We start from the raw sequence: 17,273 nt of genomic DNA, 5'->3' as shown, positions 1-17,273 counted from the left end.
TTGGTGGATGTCAGGCACGGCTGGAAAACTATTGCAGGTGTTATTTTAAATGAAAAAAAGTGAAGGGTGTAATAAGAATGGAGGTCAAAGCATTTCCAGACTTGCCAAGGGTTAGATCTCACCAACAGAGTAAAATATTTAAGCTTTAACAGAAAGCTATAAATGCAAATATATATAAAATGAAGCATAAAATAGGCTTCTTATAGAAATTCATCTCTCCTAACATGAACAGTACAAATATTTCACAACATGTCAAACCCACTGTATCTGTACATTCATGCTTTCCTCACTCCTGGCTCTATAACCACACAGAAATGTAATTTAACAGCGCTGGTAACAGATTTCCAATCTTGGGGCATGGAACCTTTATGCCAAGGACCTGGTTAATAAATGGCAATAAATGGAAACAAAAGGCAGAAGGAGGAGACAGCAGCAGAGGGCTCAGACCCAGCCCAGCTGCCCTCACCCTCAGCCACCCCCTAAAACCACCCCAGATCCATCCCTGCAGATCGAGCTGCCATGTGGCTGTTTTCTAAAACAACATCTCACTCTGCTGTGGAAGAAATTTAGTCCCTATTCCTCTTTAATATTCATATGGAAGAGAGCTACATTAACACTAAGTTTTAATTTCAGAAACATTCTGACATTTACCGAGAACAGATTCCAGCCCTGGTTTCACACCAGGGTTTTTTTCTTTCCATTATCACTGTTATTACTGGTATTAGTATCACTGCAGAAGTGATTAAAAGGTCCTGGATGTCTCATTAAAATAGTCTGGATCTACCTCCCTCTTCAGCACCAAGATACAATCTGTTGTTTTATAAATGGGAACCATCTTCCTGGAAATTTAATTTGATGTATTGCCTGTTCCTCTTTTCCTTGTGAAATGAGGGCACTTTTTGCTGTTTACATTGAATCTAAGAAATATTCTAAATATTTGAAGCAGAGGAAAAAATATTTATTACTGAATGCTGAATGCTCCCCAGATCTACTCATAAAATATGAAAATAATAAAAGAGCAGCAACAAACCAACTCCTCAAAACTCTCAGGGAGGTTGAGGAGAGAGATCCCTCATGGAAGTTAACAGTTTAGGCCCCTACATCTATTTTCAGGTGCTCATTTCAGCACAGGTTTATGATTTTCCGAAAGGGTTGGTTTAGCTTCAATTTTGGAAAAACACATTTTTGTTTCCCAAGATAGCCCAGCGGTTTAAGTAGAAATGTTTGTGTCTCAGAGCTCTTTTCCATATCCTCCACTAAATAGGAATTCAAAGAGTCTTAGGCGCAGATTAAATGCTTTCAAAAATCAATTCTAGGCTGGCACAGAAGTCAACCAATCTGACCTCGTGATTACAGACTAAACACTTCCTTAGGAAGCAAAGTGGAGAAATATTTCATGTTTCAATGATTATTTCAGATAGCACCACCACAAATAAAAAACGGAAACCACAGCAACATTTTAAGAAGTTTATCTAGGAATAATTGCATGAGGAATTAAACGAGGCCTCATCAGAGGGGTGGGATACTGTAGCATTAAAATCCATTAACAAAAGGGAGGATTCAATAAACAGCTCGTCCAAACTCTTAACAGGCACTTTGGGTTTCATAGAGTTTTGAGAAAAAAGAGAATAATATAACTCAGTCTGTACCTGATCGCTCTGATATTTTTACTTCTGGAACCTTAATCTCAAGACACAAAATGGCAAAGGAAGCAGCAGTGAGGTATGTACTTATTTAATGGCTGAGGAGCCTCTTCCAGACTACCTTGGGACTGATACAAAAATAGGCTCCTTCAGCTCCGTATTCCTGAGGACAGAGCTCAGATTTAATGCCCAAGCACTCCTGTGCCTTGCAACTGCATTTTTATTTTCCTTCTTACCAGTGTCAATAGCAGGGTAACCCCAGAGCTGTCACATAAACGTTTGCCTTGGTTTGATCCTCTAAATGTGCTACCCAGTAATTAAATCCAGTTTGTATTTTTAAAGTGCACATGAAGAACTGCTCCATGCTGAGCCAAACTGCCTTGCATTTGTCTCCACCATCTCTCAGTTCTGGGAAATCCATAAATTCATTTGTCAAAGGTAAAAATGCTCCAGCAAAACTCCTTCTAAATCTTTTGAAATGGTTTGTTCAAACTCTTGACATAGCGTTTTGCTCTAAACAAATTTCTAGACAACCCTGTGATTTTCCATCTCAAAATATACTGTTTCCCTGCCATGAAACTGGAACAGAGGGTCTGAGAGAAAGGAAATTATTAAGCATTCTAGTGGGTTTTTTTCCAACAAAAACTAAGATAGAGGTCAATGAATAAGTATGTGCAGGCTGGAACTTAAATCCTCTGGGGTGACTGTAGGCTAATTAATAATTAATGCCAGAGACATGGTGTTTGAAATGCAGATGTGATAACTGGAGGCCTGGCAAAGCTGTTCAGAGGAAGCAGATTTGGATGCTATAGGGAATAGGCACTCCCTTGCCGGCTGGCTCTGAAAGCAGACCTGGGTGCAAAGCAGGGCCTATGGTTTAGATTATATTCCCCTCAGCTGTTAATTACCTGAACCTACTTTGAAGTTTTTCTCTTTTTATCCTCTGCATGAAAAGAGATTGGTTCAGCCAAGGGACTTGAAAAAATGATCAAATACATGGAGTAGAGGAGGGGAATAGAACTTCAGATATAAAAAAGATAAGGAAGAAAAACACTCAGGGAAACACACAGGAACATATTAGGAAGTGCCCGAGCGTGGCTCAATGTTTCAAGCGGGTTGTGCTGCTCTGAGTTATTTCAGCCATTAAGCAGAACCCCCCCGTGTTTTAGGAATAGATTTGTTAAAAAGGATCTCTCGCTGTATGTATAGAGTTTACAGTAATTATTTGATGAAAGTACCATAGGTGATTTCCTATGCTATTTTTAATTCAATAAAGTCATTTAAACCTCCTTGTGTTTGGGGCTATTTAATGAGGTGTGCAACATTAGCAGAATCACCAATGAGCTGTTACTGCAAGTATTCAGATTTTGCTAAAAAACGCTCATTTTTGCCAAGGAAGAGACGGGCACGGGGTGTGCTCCTGGCTGCTGCTGCAAGGAAAGAGGGAATGTGCCCTCAGCACCGCGGCTCCCTGGGCTTCCAGGGGGCACCTGAGGGCAGCTGAACATCTCCACTGCGTGGGCAGTGGGGTGGCCCAGCAGGGCCTGGTGGGGAGGTAGAGGGGTGGGGATGAAGGCTGGGGAGGCAGAGCTGATGGGGATGAAGACAGAGGGACGCGGGAGGGATGGGGATGAAGGCAGCAGCGGGAATGCTGCTGGGAAAGCACAGGTGATGGGGATGAAGGCGGGGTGATGGCGATGAAGGTGAGGGGAGGATGCTGCCGCATCCCGCGGGCGGACGAGGAGTGTTTGGTCATGGGGTGTTTTCCTGAGCTCAGGGGGGTCCTCTGCGTTAGCCCAAAGGGGGTGTTGGGTGCCTCCTGCGACGCCGCTGTCCCAGCGAAGGAGCCGCGGGGTGCGCGGGGCCGGTCCCTCCGCTGGCCCGGTGCCGGTGCCCGGTGCCGGTGCCCGGTGCCCGGTGCCCGGAGGGGCCGCGGAATCGCCTCTCGCCCTGGCTCGCTTTGCACAGACACATCGTTCCCTTTTCAAAGCGACTCCAGAGTGGCTTTTTTTGACGCTCTTCCCCGCTCGTTAGAGCCCGCCCGTTCAAAGGGGAAACTTCCCAGCAACTTCACTAAAACCCTTTGAACCAGGGGGAAGACAGTGGTATAATTTTTTTTTTTTTTCCTGGCTCTACCTTTTTTTCCTTTTTTTCTTTTTCTCTGCAATAGGGTGAAGCAATCTCTGATGAACTCAGAGCTGGCTGTGCATAAAAATTAATTCGAAAATGCCCGTCTGCAAGGCGCAGGCGTCTCGCATTTACACCTATCACCTTGGCATCGCGGCGCAGCTTCTCCTCCTGCTGAGGAGAGCCCAGCTCGGCCCAAAACAAGGATTTTTATCCGTTTTTCTCTTTCCCAGCAGCGTCTTGCACCGTGACGTAGGAACCACGCGGCTGTACTACAGCCTCACGCATAGGTGCACACCTGGGTGATGCTCTGGCTCCTTGCAGGGGTAATTCCCGGTGCCGCCGGGTTCTCCAGCCCTGGGACAGTTCCCTGAGGCCAAAGCTCCCAGGTGAAGGGATGAGCCCGTCCCGGGGTGGAAAATGCCTCGATTTCCGCCCGAACGGGCGTGGGAAGAGCCTCCGTGGCCGCCTCACGGGCGTGGGGTGGGCCGGGAGAGCCACGCCTGGGGGGAAGAGGGGCTTTTAATGGAATCACAACAGCCACACGGCTCCCTATTAAATCCTGCTAATTTTCTAGGTGAAGGCTGTGAAGTGAATGTGAGGAAGCATTAAAAGGGAATTGAATTTGCATTCCTTATGCTACAGGCACATGTTTACATGACCTTTAAAACAGAATTAAAGCTGTATCATCAGCAGCTGTAGGCAATTCACATTACTAAGGCAATCAAATCAGAAGGCTAAACTAACTATAAAACATAAATTAAACTGATAGAGAATCATCCTAATTCACTAGGTTTACTTGCAATTTACTTATCCGCTACTAGTAATTTCTAAACAGTTTGGAGAAGAGGCAAATAGGAAATACTTGGATGTGGCACTTCAAGAACGTGCTGTCCGAGGGGGAGAGCCAGCTCTCCCGGGGTTCTCCATCAGGGAGCGCGGGGATGACACGGGCCCCTAGAGCTCCACGAAGGGACTGCAAAATGATACCTGCCTGGCTGAACCCCAGCTCTGTGGGTTGGCTCAAGCCACCCCCCCCCCGGAGTCCTTTCCTCTCTGGAGAACCCTCAGAGACACCGTTGGTTTTCTAAAATATGAAATAACTCAATATCCAATACAGCTCGCGTTGCACCGCTGCCTTCTGCCCCCTCCCCCATCCCCAGAGGGACACTTTCCAATGTCTGAAGCACAGTAAAAAAAACCCACAAAAATCGATACCGCCGGTGATTTCATTAAAAGTTTGCAGAGCGCCTTTCCCCGTCTCCGCTGCGGCGCTCCCGGGCGGAGCGGGGCGGGCCCCGGGCACCCCCTGCCCCGGGCAGCCCCACTTTGATTTATTCCCATTTCTTCCTCGCAGCCGAGGGCTGTCTCCCCCGCTTTGATGGGGACTCTCCCGTGTGCGCTCCCGGGGCCCGCGGTGATTTATCGCCCGTCCGCCTCCCCCTGAACTTCTCCCCCGCAGCCCCGGGACCCCGCCACGGGCAGGGCACGGAGGGGAAGGGATGCTGCAGCCTCCAGAGCCTTTCCCCGGCAGTCTGCTGGGCGGGGGGGAGAGAAAAAAGCTGCCAGGAGGTGCCAGGGAACCGCACACGCTGGGGATGGAGCGCACGGGGCTTTGGAAGGGGCTGCTGGGGCTTTTTTGGGGGGGCCCACGGAAGGCCACGCGTGAGCGAACGACACCCAGCCTGCCCCAGCATCACCATCCTGCGCTGCCCAAGCTCGATTCACGAAGGAAACATCTTTTAGCAACGCAGCCTGGCCTGAAAGTTCATTTATATAACAGCTTTGGTTGGCGCGATCAGAAGGGAGCGGGGAGGAAACTTTCCAGCGAGCCGTAAACACGCGAAAGTCTGTGAGAAAACCAAGAATTAGCAGCAGCATCTACGTATTTATAAACGTAAATCTAGGGATGACGAGGCGCTTCAAAATGCAGGAGGCGTTTCAATCCCTCTGCGAGATCAGGAGCATCGCTGGATGCTTTGCACGCCGACAGCTACAGCTGGAAAAGCGTATAGTTAAATAAATAATAAATAAATAAATGAAAGGGAAAACACAACACATGAACTCAAACCCCACATGGAAATTGCTCGGTAAGCTACCAAACAGCAACGCAGGTATTTGTCATCCGAGGAACAGAGCGATTTGTCTTCAATGTCTCATTAGTCAACAGAGGTTAACTAGCCAGCCAGTTAGTGCGTGCTCAAATCCAACCCATTCTCCTTTAAACATGTCTGAGCAGAAATCTGTCCGTTCGGGAATTGTATTTGGATTATTTCTAAAGCACAAGGCGGGACGGCCTCTGAGGTGGCAGGAGCTGGGGGTGCCCATGTCTGACCGCATCCCCCCGTTTGCTGGGAGAAGCTTCAGCGGAAAATAAAATAAAATTTAAAAAAAAAAAAAAAAAAAAAAAACCAGCAACAAAACACAACCAACGACCTAAAAACCACGGGATTTCGGTCCGGGATGAAACCAGCGCGTTCTTGTCATCACGCCCGTTTGAATGGCACGGTGAGGAAAGTGCCTACGTAAAAGGGAAGGGATGGGGATTGTTGTGGGGTCTGTTAACTCCTGCCGTGACCTCGGGAGCTGCCGCGCACCGCCCGCGAGCGGAGGCGGCGGGGCCGCAGCCCCGTCCCCGCCGCCTCTCCCCGTCCGCGCTTCTCCGCTCAGCGCTACAAACCCCAATTCGTGCATTTCACAGACGGCGACACCGCTCCCGCGGCGAAAATGTGAGCTTTGGAGAGACTTCCCGCAATATTTACGGTTTTTTTTTTTTTTGCTCCGTCAACCAAATGTTCGAGACAAGACCTCCTAAAACCGACCCAGCTCAAAAATAACAGTGACCTGAACATGACGGGGTAGTGCAAGAATGAACGACTTTTTTTTTTTTTTTTTCCCGCAGCGAGTACATTTTTCAAACATCAACAACGTGGAAAAAAAGATATTAATGATAATAATAATAATAACAACAATAACAGGCGATTCGAGCAGAGGAGCAAAGAGTCGCCTAAACCGCTTCGGAAATCGCAGCAGTTAGAATACAAATACTATTTACCTTGTGATTTTTCCTGCCCGGGATTGGCTTTATTGTCCCTCCCTGGACCAGCCCAGCCGCAGCCACGCTCCCTCCGTGCCGGGCTCTTTGCTGCCGGGCTGGTGCTGGGAGAGATTTGGGGGTGGGGGGGCCGCATTCATTCGTACATTAGGACTAGTTTAATTTGCAATCTGTCAGTCCATCTCCTGGCTGTGGCTCGGAGATGGCTGTGTGGCTCTCTCCCTCCTCTCTCCCTGCACAGCATTTACTCACGTTCAAGAGCAGCCAACAGAGACCGAAAAAAAAAAAAAAAAAAAAAAAAAAAAAAAAAAAGAACTAATTGAGCTTGTGTCGGTATTGGCTAATTTCTGCTAATACTCTGTAAATTCCTTTTTGCTTCCTAAGCATCCCCCACGCTGGTTAGGTGTTCCCAAAGCCTCTCCGGAGCTCCAGGAGCCGCTTTCTCAGCACTGATGGGCGGCTGGGCTGCAGCAGGAGCCCCAGCGCCTGGATGTACACAATGCAAACCTTAACTCCTGGCTCCAGAAACGGTTAAATTGCCCTTTCCCAGCCCCCACCCCCGTTATGATTGACTCTGTTTTTAAATTTGCACTTGTTCCCACCAAGCGCAATCTAACTCGTCCTGTCTCTAAAGTGAACTTGTGTTGAAGGTGAAGTTTTCAATATAGAGGTCACGACACCGAGGCACAGCTTACCGCTCCGAGCTTCATGCTGTATTAAACACAATCAAAACGAACCCCTTTTAGACCTTTTTTTTTCTTTTCCCTTCTCTCTCCTTCCCCTCCCGCGGATGAACAATGAGAGGAGTGGGGGGAGAGAAAAAAAAAATCTTTTAAATATAATAAAATCAGCTCTGTCACGATATAACCGCGTTGGTGGGTTCAGGTGCCAACCTCCAGCCCCCTGGAGCCGGTGGGGAATAAACTCATCCCGAGCGGAGCTCCCAAAGGGGCTGCAGCGGGGACAGCCAGCCCTGCCCCACGCGTGGTGACACCGCCGCGGCCACCGAGGGGACGGCCACGGCCGAGGCACGCAGCCGGTGACCCCAGAAAGCGCCGGTGCCGCCGGTGCCAGGGGGACTCGCCACAATCCCGGCTCCCGCACTTCAAAGCGGGGCGTTCTCCATAGCGACTTCTCGCTGCCCCAGGACGGTGGCTGCCTCCAGCTATTGTGCGAGCTTTTTCACGCCAAAGATTTAGCAGCAAAAATAGATATTAAAGGCAGTTATTTGCTGAGGAAACGCGGGTCCCTCCGGGGCGGGGGCACCCAGAGCCAAAGGGCTCGAGAGCACAGTCCGAACCCAAAAACTTTTTTAAATTTCTTTTTTTTAATTAAAAAAAAAACTTTATTGGGTTTCGGTCTATGAAAAATAAGTTACAAATTCTTGCAACAGTAGCTTTGCATGTACTTATTTTTCTCCCATGTCCAGACGGGGTCGGCTATTGAATAAGGCTCTTTTATTCTGCATGGGGCAGGGGATTTGTGGCCATGGTCCCCCTTTTATTCCTCTCTCTATGGAAACCCAGATCATGGGGAGAAAAATGCGAGGCTGAATAAAGAAAAGCAGCAGAAAGGACCGCTTGAGAGCGGCATCTGTTACACTTGGGAAGTTAGACTGACAGGAAAGAGCTAAAGAAACCCTCTCCAGCAGATTAGTTAGAACAGCAAGAAGATTTAACTATATGCAGATAAAAACACTATAAAATCCACCATACTCTGCTATAGGCGAGGTGAGAGCCGCCTCGGCAGGAGCAGAGCCGGGCTCTGCCTTAGCTACATTTGCAGCAAAGATTAAAATGGGACGTTCGGGGTTTTATTTCCCTGCCAGAGACTCTGCCTTAATTAAACGGCGGATCTGAACATCTATTTTCACGGGCAATGGGATTTGAAAAATTGTTTCGGAAGTTAAAGTGCAAATTAATTTTAAATAATTTAGTTACGTTTTTATACAGTGCGGATTTGATGTTGTTGAGGGGGGGGTGGTGGGTTTTTTTAATTTTGTTTATTTTTTCCCCGCGGGCTGCGGTGATGTTTATTTCGAGGAGCTTGTGAAGGCGGAGAATGGGGAAGAAAAAAAAAAAAAAAAAAAAAGGAAAGAAGGAAGGGGGAGGAAAAAAAAAAAAAAAAGGAAAGGAAAGGGGAAAAAATAAAAAGGAAAAAAAAGACCAACGAGGAAGAGGCTGCTGCTATAACTCCTTCCCTGCCCTCCCCGCGCTCGGGCGGGCTCGGCCGCGGAGCTGCGCGCCCCGCACCGCCCGCACCGCCCCGCGCCGGCACCGCGGCTCCAGCGGGGACATCCCCAGCTCCCGGCCCTCCCGCCGACCCCCCCGCCGCACACCCCCACCGCCGCCCCTCTGCCCGCAAACTTCATTCTTTTATTTACTTTTCCTTATTTTTGATTTATTTTCCGAGCCGCCCCCCCCCCCCATCCCCGCACCCCCGCGGGCGCGCAGCGCAGCGCTCGCCCGGCGGGGACCCGCAGAGTTCCCGATATATCGCGATTTGCCCCAGACCTCTCTGCTCCTCACCCCCCCAGCCCTGCCTTTACCCCTCTCACACGCTGCCCCGGCGAGAAATTATTGTGATTATTATTATTATAATGAGGAAAGCGATGGGACCCAGCTCGGAAGGAACCAGAGGAGCGCTCACCTTATTTAGATCTATTTTCTCATTTTCTTGAATTTTCTTCAGATCTGTCTTCTCAGAGAAACTAATGCCTTAATGACTTTCTGGTAGCTGCAAGCCTTCTTTTATTTCTGCTAAATATATGAAAATGTATGCAAATTTAAATCAAGCTTAACCTAGGAGCTCTTGCAATATATTTAATGGAATTTCAAACCAATAAGGGGACTCTGATGCAGTCTTCTGGAAGTGCAAATATAATTACGCAGCTCGGTTACCTCCAAAACGATGCAGGGAAAGGTCATTTTGGAACTCGGGAGCGGGTCGGGGGTCCCGGGGCTGCGCCTCCGCCCGCCCCGCCGGGGCTCCGCGGGTGCGGAGCTCTGCCCGCCGGGCCCGGCCGAGCCGGGGGCTCCGCGCTCCCCCCGCTCGTCCCGCGGGGGGGTCCCGGGCATTTCCCCCTCATTCTTTTCCCTTTTCTCACTTTTTCCCCCTTTTTTCTTCTTTTTTCCCGGTTTTGCCCTGCAGCCCGCCCGCCAGGCGCGCAGCGGCGGCGCAACGCGCCCGCGCTGCCAACTTTGAGGAGCATCCACCGGGATTTAGCGGCGGCGAGGTCGAGAAGATCCTTTTTTTGGGGCTGTTTTTTATTATCTGGGGCTTTTCTCCGTTTTCTGTTTTTTTTCCCTGCCGAGCACGGCCCGGGGCAGGCGGGGACGCGCGGCTCGGGGCAGCCGCACCGGGGGAGGAGCGGAGCGGAGCGGAGCGGGCTCCGCGCACCGGAGCGCGCCCGGACCGGCGGGCGGGGGCAGCGCCGGGGTGGTCCCGCGGGGCTGCCGCCGGGGCGCCGCCGTTTAACCTCTGCCCGCCGCTAATCGCTCCCCATTTAAGCCGTGCCCCCCGCGCCCCCCCGTTCCCAGGCGCTCCCCATTTAAGCCGTGCCCCCCCCGCGGGCCCCGCCGCTCCCCGCCCGGCGCGGAAGGAGTTAAGCGGCGGGGCCGCCTCACGGCCGGCCCCCGGTGCCGGCGGAGTGATTCACTTCCTGCCTCGCGCCCGCGCGGCCCCGCGGCCCCGCCCCGCCGCCGCTCGCCCCGCCCCCGCGCCGCGCCCATTGGCCGGCTCTGCCGGCGGCGCAACCCCATTGGCCGGCGCGGCTGCCAGTCGCGGCGCGGCCGCCGCCGGGCCGCCGTGCCGGTGGATGTCAAAGGCTGGCGCGGCGGCGGCGGCACAGTATAACTCGTGGGGCTGCCGCGGCCATGGCCACAGCCGCCTCCAACCCCTACGGCCTGCTGGGCGCCGGCGCGCTCGCCCACGCCGAGGGCGCGGGCATGCAGCAGGGCAGCCCGTTCCGCAGCCCGCAGAAGCTGCTGCAGAGCGAGTACCTGCAGGGCGTCCCCGGCAATGGGCACCCGCTGGGGCATCACTGGGTGACCAGCCTGAGCGACGGCGCGCCCTGGCCCGCGGCGCTGGCGGGCGGCCCGCTGGAGCAGCCCGACGTGAAGCCGGGCCGCGAGGACCTGCAGCTGGGCGCCATCATCCACCACCGCTCGCCCCACGTCTCCCACCACTCGCCCCACGGCAACCACCCCAGCGCCTGGGGCGCCAGCCCGGCGCACAGCGCCTCGCTGGCCGCCCCCCCCGCCGCCGCCGCCGCCGCCGGGCAGCCCCTGAGCGTGTACTCGCAGGGCGGGTTCGCGGTGGGCGGCATGCTGGAGCACGGCGGGCTCACCCCGCCGCCCGCCGCCGCCGCCGGCCAGGGCTTGCACCCGGGGCTGCGCGGCGAGGCCGGCGGCGAGCACGGCGAGCTGGGCGGCCACCACTGCCAGGACCACTCGGACGAGGAGACGCCGACCTCGGACGAGCTGGAGCAGTTCGCCAAGCAGTTCAAGCAGCGGCGCATCAAGCTGGGCTTCACCCAGGCCGACGTGGGGCTGGCGCTGGGCACCCTGTACGGCAACGTCTTCTCGCAGACCACCATCTGCCGCTTCGAGGCCCTGCAGCTCAGCTTCAAGAACATGTGCAAGCTGAAGCCGCTGCTGAACAAGTGGCTGGAGGAGGCCGACTCCTCCACCGGCAGCCCCACGAGCATCGACAAGATCGCGGCGCAGGGGAGGAAGAGGAAGAAGCGGACCTCCATCGAGGTGAGTGTCAAGGGCGTGCTGGAGACGCACTTCCTCAAGTGCCCCAAGCCGGCCGCCCAGGAGATCTCCTCGCTGGCGGACAGCCTGCAGCTGGAGAAGGAGGTGGTGCGGGTCTGGTTCTGCAACCGGCGGCAGAAGGAGAAGCGCATGACCCCTCCGGGCGAGCAGCCGCAGCACGACGTGTACTCGCACGGCGTGAAAACGGACACGGCCTGCCACGACCTCTGACCGCGGTGCGGCCCCGGGACTGCCCGGCCGCGGCACTGCCCGCCGCCTTTACTTTAACTTATGCTTTCGGGAGACGCGGCCAGGGCTCCCCGCCCGCCGCCGCCTCGGCAATATTTTTTTTTTTTCCTCTCTCCGACCTTTCCGCTGGTCACACACGGTGTTTACTCGCAGACAAGGTTTGTTTTCGGTCTCTGCTAGGACGAAGGAAAAAAAAAAAAAGAGACGCATAAAAAAAAAAACCCAACCGACCAACCCCACCGCAAAACAAAACCCAAACAAAAAGGATGAAAAAAAAAAACCCCGAGAAAAACAAACAAAAAAAAAACGAACAAAAAAAAAAAAGGGGGAACCCACGGAAAAATAGAAAATTAAAAAAAGATAAAAAAAAAAAAAAAGAACGAAAGACCCGACAGAAAAGGAAAGACAGATGTGTGCCTATGAATAACCTTCCAGCGCCTTGGTTATATCAGCTGTATTTCAGGTGAATCTGTTTTACAATAGACTAGTTTTGCATTTTTAAAGACTTATATAGCGTTTTTAAATGTCTGAGGTGTTTTACTACAAACTGTACACAATATTTGTGACCTAATTTGTATCGAATTGAGCAGTCCAAACGTTCCTCCCTTCCCCAAGCAGCGGCAGTGTCACCCAGCGGGGCCGGGGCAGGGCGGCCGCGGCCCTTCCTCACCCCCCCGAGGAGATGGGGCTCCCTCCGCGCCCGCGGAGCCCCGCACCGATGTGAAGAACAGGCTTATTTGTTGCAGCTTTTTTCTTCCTTTTCAAGAACTTCCCAACACCGTAAAACGGTCGGGTCACAAGCCTGACCTCCCCCCTCCCTTCTTCTCACAAGGAAAAAAAAATTATATATATATATATAAAATCATTATTTCTAGGAGAATTACTCGAAATTAAGCATCACAACCAAACCCGTGGCATTTGCCAGTCTTTTTCTTTCCGAAGATGAGTTGGGCTTTTTGATCAGCGCCAGACTGAGAGGTCTGTAGTAAAACACCTTTATCCTTCTGCGCTTTCGCTTCGGAAATCGGTTTCTCTGTATTTTGTTTCGATAGTGAAGAGGAATGAGGTGTCGGGGGGGAGGGAGGAAGGGAGGGAGGGAAGAGGACAGAAAACGCCCGCATTTGGTTCACGCTGAGCTTCTTTCCGCGTCGCAGGGAGATGCTGGATTTGTGGAAAAGCTTTTCTACGGGGGAGGGCGGCGGGGGGTGGAGGGGGGGGGTGGAGAAGAAAGAAAAAATAATCATAATAATCACCGACAAAACAAAACAGGGAGAGAAACAAAAAAAAACAAACCCTCAACCACCAAAACAATGTCACTATAATGCAAACGCCGTTTTTCGGGCGCAGGGAAGTGCTGAGCTGCACCCGCCCCCTCTCCCCCTGTCGCTCCCAGCCCGGGGCTGTGTTGTCCCCACGGGCGGGGGGTCCGTGTGTGTGTGTGTCTGTCTGTCTGTCCGTGTGTGTGTGCGCACCCCCCGAGCCCCCGGGGCCGCCGGGCAGGGCCGGGCTCCCCCCCAACCCCGCTCCCGGGGCTGCACCCGCGGCCCCCCGAGGGCCGGGCCGGTCCCCGCTCCGCAGCTCCCGCACAGCATCCCCCCCTTCTCCTTCCTTTCCTCTCCCCCACCTTCCCTCCTCCAGATTTTTTCCTTTCGACATTTATATTTTTCAAGTATTTTTCAGTAAGCGCTAAAAAAAAAAAAAAGAAAATAGGAGAAAAAAAAAAAGAAATTAAGATAAAAAGAAAAAAAAAAAAAACTCGACACTGAGGACCTGCCTATTTCTGCCAACTTTATAACTGTACAGTTTTGTATATTAAACGTTTTTTGGAAGTTATTAATTTAAAGAAAGATCATTTAGTTTATTCATTTAGTAACTGATGTATAATAAACGCTATTTTCATTAAAGGTTGCTTTTTTCAACTATTTTATCCAAAATTGCCTATTGCAGTTGCCAACAATTATTTATTTTCAATAAATTCCGCATTATGTTTAAAAAAAAAAAAAAGAAAGAAAAAAAACGTTTCAGAAAGAAACAACAAAAAAAAAAGAAGCCTAAATGAGTGTCGGATAAAAATAATATCGAAACACACGAGTGGCTGTAACGTTTGGTTGTCGACCAGTTTTAGTCAAGGGGTTTATATTGACGCAATATTTTATTGTTGTAAAAGGAAAAAAAAAAAAAGAAATTAAAAAAAAAACCCAAAAGGTTTAAATAAACATTTTTACGAAAGAAAAACAAAATAGCTGTAAAAGTGCGGGTGCGTGGTTTGTGCGCCGGCCGAGCCGGGCTGCGGGGGCTCCCCCGGCCCCCAGCCCCGGGCACGGCCGGGGGGGCTGGAGGGGCCGATCCGGGCAGTGCCGCTGGCACCTGCCGCGGCTTCGGGCTGGGGGGAAAAAGCGCTTTTGGGGCGGAAAAAGGATCCGTGCGGCTTGGGCAGGGCAGCGTGTGTCCGCGGCCGGAGCCGCGCCTCGGTGCGTTCCGTGCGCGGGTATCGATATCCGTGCGCGGGTATCGATATCCGTGCGCTGCCCCGGCCGCGCACCGAGCGCGGCACCGAGCGGGGACCGAGCGGGGACCGAGCGGGGCATCGAGCGCGGCACCGAGCGGGGCACCGAGCGGGGCACCGGGCAAGTTGCTTTTGTTCCGCCCGTCCCCCGCCCACCGTGCCCGGCCGCGGCCGCCGGCAGCGGAGGGGCCGCAGCCCCGTCCCCGCCCCGGGCCGCTCCCCCGGCGCGGAGGGCGGCGTGCGGAGGAACAATGACATTTCACAATCGCATCTACCGGGGGCGCGGGGGGAGCCAGCAGAGCAGCAAAACTTCAAGCGATCGCCAGCGAAACCGGCTTTTATTTATTTTATTTTTTCTTTTTTCTCCCCCTTTCTGAAGCCGAACCTCGGAGAAAACAATACCCAACCCTTCTGCCAGCAGTGTAGGGTGGGGGGAAATTTTACCTTTAGGAATCCTGAGCAGCGCCCGAGCGGGGAGCGAGCCCTCGTCTTCAATAAGCAGCAGCACGCGAGTGGACAGGCGCCTTCCCACCGCACACCAGCCCTCCTGCACCGGGCAGCCAGAGGGATTTGGGATGTGAACAGTGGGCCGTGCATTGTTTCTGAACCGTAAATGTGATTTATTTCATTGGTGAAGCCCTGGGAGCTGCAGCACCGCGGCCCTGGGGGCAGCGGGCCCGCGGCCGCCCTGCGCTGGGCAGCGGAGCCCGGGCGGCTCCGCAGCGGCACCGCGACCTCCGGCTCTCTCTGCACGAGGATTACAGCAGCAGCAGAAGGAAATATAACCCCCCAAAGCCCGATTTTTCAGTCAGCTCCAGGAACAGGATGAATGTGGCGTGGGCACCAAAGCAGGAGTAAAGAGCCGCGGTTTGTGAGCAGCCCCAGCTGAGGACACGGAGGAGAATCCAGGTTCAAGCAGCCCAGTGCTCACGGTGGCTCTGAGCGTGCAGGACACAGACAGGCACAGCTCCTAAAGGCAGCCTTGCTTTGGAGGAGGGACAGAAGGCGTTTCACTGAAATTAGCCCGTTTTAGAGCCCTTTGGCTGCTCTGTAAATACAACCACAGCAAGGGCTGGCTTATGGCTTATTTTAAAACAAATTAGGTTGAGACAAAAGAGATGCAATGAAAGACGAAATCAAGTAAGTTTATAAACAGAAGCACTTCAAAGGCTGCTGGAAAGCTGGAGAAAATAGGAGAATTTCGTTTAAAAGAAAAAAAAATCTCTGCTGGTTGTTGCCCATCGATTTCAGTGTTCCTGCGAGCAAAAGGAAACTCTTTTGTGCCACCTAATGTTAAGTACAGATCACTGTTGTCTTCTTCGCTGCCCATCCATGGTGAGCGTGGGGAGCCCTCGGGGTGCTGAGCCCATCAGGGTGGAGCTCAGCATCCCAAAGTCCCGCCAAACCAAGGGGAGGGAGAGAGAAACTTCAGCTTCACAGTTACCTTCTGAATTTAGGGATTAAAAAAAAAAAAATAGCTCAGGAGGGGGTGGAGAAAAGCACGGGGTAGAATCATAAGAATGAGAGACTCCAAATTTGGGCTTTGTTATAAAAAAGTTGCAGCAGAGCGAGCACATCCAGGGTTTATATAAGCTGCCCACCCCCAAGCTCCATCTCAGCTGCCTCTGGGCTTGGGGGAGCTTCTCCCCCTGCTCTCCTCAAGAACCCAAGTGGCCTGGCCTTTGCACACCCGTGTCTCCCAGCTGGAAGAATTTTGGTGTGTATTTAGCAGCCATTCACATTAATTTAGTATGTAAATATCTCACACAATCCTTTAAAGAAAGGGCTGAAAGCAAGTGTTTCTCGGATAACAATAAATTGCATCATTTTTGTGATTTTAATGGTGTTAAACATCTTTAGTAATTTTTGAGTCTGAATCTTCTATGCTTTTCATATTATACTGAAAGAAAAAAGAACAAGAGGCTTCATTTGGGTTAAGTTTTAAATATTTGTAAGCTGTGCTCTTTAAAGATGGCCAGGACATGGGAGAGGGATTCTCTTGAAAGCAAAAAAATTACTGGAAATAAGCAGAGGTGCCATTTCACTTTAGGTTGGTCACTATAGATCATTCAAAATATGAACCAGCCAATCCATACCTAGACTACATTTGACCAAAATGTTTTTAAAATCTCTCAAAATCTAGTATTTTGAGTTTTTCTTTCAGTATTTTTAGGTATTGATTCTCTAGGTTTGGGCAGAACAGATGAGAGCAACCTGGTCCTCTTGGGCTGCATCCATCTACCAAAGCCACCACTGATTTTAGGGCAGATCCACATGTGGATGGAGGCACATTTATAAGCTCAGTCCTTCTCCCTGGAGCATGTGGGGCTGAGGGTGGATGCCCTAATCCCAAAACCCAGACAAAATTCATTGTTTACTCACCAGAGCAATCAGTGAGCTCACCATGTGAATGGAATTACTCATTCATCTTTGCACAACTGAATTCCAGGGTTCCATCCTATTAAAAAATAGGTATACAATATTTCAGGCAGGTGACCAATCTGCTCAATATCCCCCCAAAATACCCACAGACATCAGGGCCTACATTTGTGCTCTCTTCCCCTTTTTCCAGCATCCTGTAACCAATAGACTGGAAAGGCTCCACAGCAATTACATATTTAGGATATGTGATAGCTGCAGTTAAGATCTTTATGACTGATTGCGGGATAAAATTTACTTCAAATGTGCAAGAGCCCATTTTTAAACCTCAGTCTTTCAGCTGCTTTGCATTAGAGATATTCCAAATAATCAAAAGCAATTAGATCGTACGAAGTCTAAATGGTAAATAATTTCCAAATCAAAACCTTTATTAAAGCAATAAGCATCTATTTTTGTTAACACTGTAAGAGATGGAAAGGGCCAACGTAAAGAACTTTTGGTTTTATGTCATGGAAAGAAAGCCAGACTTCTATGCTGAAGAGCAGTATAGGAAATCT

General features: G+C 51.3%; 2 protein-coding genes across 30 annotated transcripts in view; one reads left to right on the top strand and one right to left on the bottom strand.

Annotated features, from left to right (window-relative positions):
* Window positions 1–10,297, bottom strand: part of LOC110477800 (uncharacterized) — an 85,388-nt gene extending 75,091 nt beyond the window's left edge. For 10 of the 29 annotated variants that reach the window (XR_014952491.1, XR_014952498.1, XR_014952493.1 and 7 more), the window contains exon 1: window positions 9,475–10,288. The gene's annotated coding sequence lies outside the window, so the exon portion shown is untranslated. Of the gene's footprint in view, window positions 1–6,450; window positions 8,921–9,474 lie in introns of those variants that run through there. The other 19 variants (XR_014952489.1, XR_014952494.1, XR_014952496.1 and 16 more) reach the window with 11 other exon arrangements.
* A 358-nt stretch (window positions 10,298–10,655) lies between these two features.
* On the top strand, window positions 10,656–13,765 carry POU3F4 (POU class 3 homeobox 4). The gene has a single exon (XM_021543905.4). The coding sequence runs from the start codon at window positions 10,701–10,703 to the stop codon at window positions 11,811–11,813; it is 1,113 nt and encodes a 370-aa protein (XP_021399580.1). The 5' UTR covers window positions 10,656–10,700; the 3' UTR covers window positions 11,814–13,765.
* Window positions 13,766–17,273: the final 3,508 nt, after the last annotated feature.

Source organism: Lonchura striata, chromosome 4A (assembly GCF_050655825.1).
Source record: "Lonchura striata isolate lonStrDom1 chromosome 4A, ASM5065582v1, whole genome shotgun sequence".
In the NCBI taxonomy this organism is placed as follows: domain Eukaryota; kingdom Metazoa; phylum Chordata; class Aves; order Passeriformes; family Estrildidae; genus Lonchura; species Lonchura striata.
Note: the sequence above shows the minus strand (reverse complement) of the source record. Positions and strands in the feature narration are given on the sequence as shown.

Coding starts and splice junctions, on each gene's coding strand:
- POU3F4 (XM_021543905.4), top strand. CDS start 10,701: ATGGCCACAGCCGCCTCCAACCCCTACGGCCTGCTGGGCGCCGGCGCG.